Here is a 6,666-nt window from a genome sequence, read left to right as displayed (position 1 = left end):
GGCCTGAAAGAAGGAACAATCAAGAATTGCTACCCACTTCTTCTGCTCCAGGAAACCTTGATGCGACTGTCCGATGCAAAGTATTTTACAACAGTGGATATCCGCGGTGCTTACAACCTGGTACGAATGGCAGAAGGGGAGGAATGGAAAATGGCTTTCCGGACCCGCTACGGACTTTTCGGATTATTGGTAATGACTTTCGGGCTAACAATGCGCCAGCTGAATTCCAAGCCCTGATCAACGACGTTTTACGGTTGTTCCTGGACGTCTTCTGTACTGCCTTCCTACATCACGTCTTTATCTACAGCGAGTCACTGGATGAACACCGACAAGACGTCACCCACCCTCACCAGCCAGATCCTGCCACCACCGTTGCCGGTAATCGTGAACGGCCAAGATGAATTGGAGGTGGAGAAAGTGCTGGACAGCAGACGCTGAGGGGAAGACTCCAGTACCTAGTCAAGTGGAGGGGTTTCGCAGCTCCGACGTGGGAACCTGAGGAGAACCTTGTGGACGTACAGGTAGTGGACGACTTCCACCAACGGTACCAAATGAAGCCTGGACCACTCCAATTTACTCTCGTGGGAACTCGAGCCTTAGGAGGGGCTCCTGTCACGGCTCGCGCCGGAACGTTCGAGGAAGAGTCGGAACAGGGGCGGGAAAGCAGCGCGGGGGCAGTGCAAGGGGCTGCGCGGGCGGCAATGCAGGAATGAGCCGGAGGAATTACGGCTGGGTGTTGGTAGCAGGGGTAGCGCGGCAGTGCAGGTTGTGAGTCACTGGAGCGGGGTACCGGCGAGGAGGATTTCTCAGGGTCAGGCACATTCCCACGGTCATTGTCAGGTTGCGGGAAGAAGTGGAGGATTTCCTATATAAACGGGCCGGCGCCCCTCTGTAATTACTTCTTCACGCAACAACTTGTTAATTCAATCACTGTTACCTCTGTCCTTGCCTTGGCTGCCGTCCGCGCTGTAGTCCTTGTCCCTGCCTCCGTCCTTAGTTGCTGTCACGGCTCGCGATGGAATGACGAAGGGAGGGTCGGCACAAGGATTGGGAGAGTTGGGGGGCAGTGCAGAGGCAGTGCACCGGCAGTGCAAGGATGAGTCGCAGAGGATTTGGGGCTGTGTGCAGGGAGCAGGGATAGCGCAGCAATGAGTCGCAGGAGATTGGGGCTGTGTGCAGGAAGCAGGGGTAGTGCGGCTGCGCAGGGTATGAGTCACGGAAGTGGGGTACTGGCAAGGTGGATTTCTCAGGGTCTGGCACACGCCCACGGTCATTGTCAGGTTGCGGGAAGAAGTGGAGGATTTTCTATATAAACGGGCCGTTGCCCCTCTGTATTTAGTTCTTCACGCAACAACTTGTTAATTCAATCACTGTTACCTCTGTCCTTGCCTCGGCTGCCGTCTGCGCCGTAGTCCTTGTCCCTGCCTCTGTTCTCAGTTGCCGTCTGCACTGAGCCCTGCCTCACCTTGTCCCCTGAACCCGTCTTGCCTCTACCGAACCCAGAACCCGATCCTCAGCCCGGCTCCGCTACCTGGAGCCTTGCCCGACCGTGCCGTTACAGTTGCCGTCTGCACTGAGCCCTGCCTTACCTTGTCCTCTGAGCCTCTCTTGCCTCTGCCAAACCCAGCACCCAATTCCCCGCCTGACTTCGCTACCTGGAGCCTTGCCCGACCGTGCTGTTACACCCAATCCCCTGGGACTCATTACTGCGCTATTTCTGCTCCCTGCACACAGCCCCCAATCCTCTGCTACTCATCCTTGCACTGCCGGTGCACTGCCTGTGCACTGCCTCCCAACTCTCCCGATTCTTGCGCCGACCCTCCCTTTGTCATTTCGTCGCAAGCCGTGCCAGTAATCTCCTGTCATAACAGGTTCCATGATCGGCGTTCTTTCCTACGGGGTTCGATGATGCACTGCCTCAGGCAGTCTCTACCTCATCAGACTTTACTGCGCATCACCTGTATCGCCAAACGCTGTCTAGACTCTGGATCCTGCTTGCTCACTCCTGCCTAACTCGTCTCTATACTATGACTATCTACTCCTTTGTCCCGATCACTTCCGAACGTTCCGCTCTTCCTCTGAGTGCCCGAGAGTCTATTGGGGTGTCACACCAGCAGTCGATGCGCGCGATTCTTCAGATGTTTATCTTTTTCCTGCGCCTCTGCGGGCCCATTCCGCAACCTTCTCCTTCTGTTTTCCTGCATGGATCTCCACCTGCATCAATGCTTTTCCCTTTTCCTTCACAAATCTCTTCAATTCTCACTGTTGCTTGTGCAGTTCGTCGCACCTTCTCACCGGCTATTCCGCACATACTTAGATGCTGCAATTGTAATTTTCCTTGGCCTTTCTCTGCTCGGTCCGAACGGTTTGGAGGAAGATAATCGCGCTTTGGAGCCGGGTGTGACACCCCGATAGGTATCGAAGGTCACGACGGTCGCAAGAGATGTGATTAGATAGTTTGGGTGATTAGAATAGAGTTGCGAGCCGAATGGATAGTTAGAAGCGATCAAGGACAAGATAGGAAGGAGGGAGCAAACAGATTCCAGAGCCTAGACAGTGATCGGAGATGCGGGAGATCGGGATAACAGTCTAGAGGACTTTGAGATCTCCGTTCATAGGGCCCCGTAGTAGTAACTCCGATCCAGGGAAAAACTGTTATGGCGAGAGAATCGAACATCGACCGATGGGGGCAGACAACTTCGCGCGAAGAACTCTGCCGGCGCATGAGGGAGATAATTGCTCGGAAACTCGGATCTATCTTGGGCGTGTGGTGTTTACCACCTGCCTAGTCGGGAAGACTATCCGAAGAGAGCTGACGACGACTCAAGGCTAGGCCGCGGAACTCCGACGCAAAGGAAGCAACGCAGCTACGTTAGGCCGCACTCTAGAGTAATCACGTGCTGCGGATCAGAACGACTATAAGCCGAACCGAGCGGGCAACCGAACCAAACTACAATCATCGCACCGAACAAACCATCAAAGAAACACCCTTAAGATTATTCCGTTGTGAATTATCGAAATCCCTGACTTTTATTCTACACTCGATACTACCATATACTCCGGCAACGCAAACTCGTTCCAGTCTCACACCGGGCGTGGGCTATACTGGTGTTCTGTTGGCTGATCTCGTCCTTCATGCAACGCTCCATAATTACTGCCCACACGTCGCTGTTCAAGGCTTGGAAGGCATAAGCGGCGTTTGGGAGTTCTGTGGGGAGCCACTCAGTAGCGGCTTTGTTTTTTGCCGTGTGTTGTATGTGAAGATGCTTCATGGCCTCGCATAGCTGGTCGTGGTTGCGTTCGATTTCTTGCATCTGGCTGTCGTTGCGGGTGAACACCGGATCGCATGTGGAGTACATCTGGCGGAGGTGGCGGTGCGCAAGGTGGTATTGTGGCAGTATCATTTGCAACCAGGGAATGTGTTTGCAATTTCGAATGTTGCGCCAGCCGTGTTTGTGGTTGAGAGCACTGCGCCTGGTGTATGTGGGTATTCAAGGCGAAGCATCTTGACCTTGGAGGATGGCATACTAATTTCTTTTTTTAAAATCGGTAACTTATAACTCGTAGGATTATAGTGTGAGACTGAAACAGTTCCAGGACGTTGGAGTCTTGATAAATATCGAGTATAGAATAAAAGTCAGGGATTTGAATAATTCGCAGCGGAATAATGTTAAGGGGTAAAGGCGGTAGTATTCAGTGTTCTGGTTGTGCTGGTGTTGAGTTTTCCGTGACGGTAGTCCCTTGACTATATAGTCTACCCGTACACCTAAACGCGTGATCAGAAAACTCTGTTGTGGGGAACTCCGTTGCAAACGCCCTTTGAGTCATGTTCTGACATAAGCGTTACCAAGAGTCACCCCCAAAGTCTAGGCCATAGAGTCGCCGTAAGCTGTCGCAGTGATAGCTGTTTCCAACTAGACAAGACGTGCTTACCACTTCCTACCCGAGGGTAGCTCAGAGTAAGCAGTACACATCTTCATGTCCGCACTGATAACCGGCCCGGCTCTACAGTCTTCCATTTGTCGATACATTGGTAATCCCACATGATAACAGGTTTCATGATCAGCTTTCTTTCTACAGGGTTCCATCATGCACCTGCTCAGGCCGTCTCAGCTGTATCAAGCTTTACCATGCATCGCCCGTATTGCCGAACCCTGTCTGGACTCTGGATCCCGTTTGCGCACTCCTGCCTAACTCGTCTCTATGCTATAACTATCTATTTCTGTGTTCTGAGCACTTCCAAACGGACTGCTCTTGCTGTAACTTGCCCACAGTCAATTGGCGTGTGATATACAGATCCTGTTTGCTCACTTCTGCCTAACTGGTCTCAATGCTATAACTATCTTTTCCTGTATTCTAATCCCTTCCGGAACTCACCGATCTGGCTCTGACGACGCGAGAGTCTATTGGGGTGTCACAGAGTTGTATTATACTCCTTCATAACATATTTAGTGATAATCCTACATCACAAAGTATCAAGCTGTCCACCTGGCATCATGAACCATCACCCTAATGAGTGGTCACCATATATCTCACGCTCAGCAACAGATCCCCCACAGCCAGCCAGTACACTGCGACAGACCCATGTATTAAGACGTCAAGTGGGATGTCCGCACCTTGAGGATCCCAACGAGTGTCTGGTCGAGAGAAACAGGTGAAAACCAACTGCGATATGGCAGTTTTTGGTTCTGTCTACGCTGCAAAGCAACCAGATCGCCTGCGCAGTAGACTGCGTCAGACTTACAGAACGAGACGGCGGTTGGTATTAACACACCTTGGTGATGCCTGTGAGTATCCAACCGAGAGAAATTGGTGAAAACCGACTACCGAATAGCAGTTGTGGGTCCTGCACGGCCGTAGAGCACCACTGTTGAGCAACCAAATCATCCACGGGCGACCAGTAAACTGCGTCAGATCTAGAGAGCGAGACGTTGATATGAATAAAAACATCGTGGGGATGCTAGCTAGTGTCTAGTCGAGATAAACAGGTGAAAACGCATTGCGATATGGCTATTTTTGGGCCTGCTGGACTATATGGGCGGAGTACCAGGTCAGAGCAGTGTTTCAGGGCACCGTTACCACCGGGCGAGACGATGAGTGAAGTACGAGGTCGCAGCAGTGTGGCAGGTCACTCCCACCGCCGAGCGAGACGTCAGGCTGGGACTACAAGGACGCAGGACTGTGGGAGGTGACTGCCGCCGCCGGGCGGGCGCCAGGACGAGGGGTACAGTACGAGGTTGCAGGACTGTGCGAAGGCACCGCTACCTACCAGCGAGATGACTTTGTAGGCCTGTGGCAGGGCACTTCCGCCACTCGGCTGGATTCGGACTAGTCGGTCCGAACACCGCTCCCGGACTGACTACCGAGATACAGTCCAGTCCGGTCCGAGGCCCAGGACGGACGGGCTGGACTATGGAGAACACTGGTACCTACTAGGACAATTGTCGTCGCACTGGGATACAAATAAATCGCGCGAATTCGAAGTCACTCCTCGTTCTCCCTACATATCTGGTCATTCCTAATGAACATCTCGTGAACGCTGTTCACAAACGTGCTATCAGCGGGAGTTGGTCATTTGCCTCCAAGCACGCAGTGAAGGTTTCCTGAGAACATGGCTACGAGTGGAACACGACGACCATGTTGATTTGTAGTATCTAGACTTGATTATCAGGACATCTATTACGCTGGCTAGTCTTCAATCCCTCCGCAGCTCCCCTTTTCTTGCACCACCCTCGCTTGGATTTGCCTCAAAACAGCGCCCAATTTCTCGCCTGAACCGATCCCCAAAGCGTCTTCTATACCGGGCTGATGCCTGTGCCGCAACACGAGCGCCAAAGCGCCGGTTGCATTGTCCTTTGGATAATCCTGCGCCGGAGTTTCGCGTCCTCCGCCAATTTTGCAAAACTTAGAAAGCGCTGCACTGGCGCTTCTGTAGTTCCCACACCGACATCGTAGCCGTCGCAAATATTGACATGCACCATCTATGGGTACTTTCAGCTGAGATGTACATACACCTGTGGTAGTTGTCAAGGAATGCAGATATATGGCATACACTTTGCTTCAGCTCCCGCGGTTTGCAACCGATAACCTCGCACAGCAATCTCCTGCTAGCGCTGCCGCCGATGCCAGACAGCGCATTGAAGTTGGCCTGGAAAGCGGCTCGGAAGGCATTCAGGATTGGGTTGCCTGTATTATCGCATTCTTGCCAGTGCTATCCGAACCCGCCTTGAATCGCCAGGACTGGCCTGTTTTGAGGAGGTGCACGTGAAGGCGCTGGTACTCGTCGGCGGCAGGCTGGCCTGGGCCGTAGTCGAAGTCGGGATAGGCGGCGAAGCACGCGCTGATGTGGGATGTTGTTCTCTCTGAGTTTTTTGGCCAGAAAGAACGCTGTGCGGCACATGAGCTTCACCGCAAACCTCCCGATGAAAGATGTATGTATCTTGGTTCTTGAACTGGGTACGGAGGGGAGCATACCACCGGAGGGCAGTGACGGATAACGTCCGCGATTCCTCTGAGACCGCCGACGGAAAGCTGATGTTTTCCGATCTCTCCGCGAACCAGTGTACGGCGCAAGAAAGTTGACAATATCCGGAGCTGTCGGAGTGGTATACCAGCGTGGCCATCGAGAGTGTCGCCGGCGAAGCGGGGGAGGAGATTCGCGGCCAT

At 53.0% G+C, this 6,666-nt stretch overlaps 1 protein-coding gene across 1 annotated transcript; it reads right to left on the bottom strand.

Moving 5' to 3' along the window:
• Positions 1–5,782: 5,782 nt before the first annotated feature.
• On the bottom strand, positions 5,783–6,666 carry BZA05DRAFT_439730 (uncharacterized protein; the record flags this gene model as incomplete). Its single annotated transcript, XM_051486546.1, has 4 exons — positions 5,783–5,981; positions 6,053–6,186; positions 6,222–6,362; positions 6,612–6,666. The coding sequence occupies 4 exons, from the start codon at positions 6,664–6,666 to the stop codon at positions 5,796–5,798; spliced, it is 516 nt and encodes a 171-aa protein (XP_051334822.1). The 3' UTR covers positions 5,783–5,795.

Source organism: Tricharina praecox (assembly GCF_024521635.1).
Source record: "Tricharina praecox strain CBS 144465 chromosome Unknown BZA05scaffold_47, whole genome shotgun sequence".
NCBI lineage: Eukaryota > Fungi > Ascomycota > Pezizomycetes > Pezizales > Pyronemataceae > Tricharina > Tricharina praecox.
Note: the sequence above shows the minus strand (reverse complement) of the source record. Positions and strands in the feature narration are given on the sequence as shown.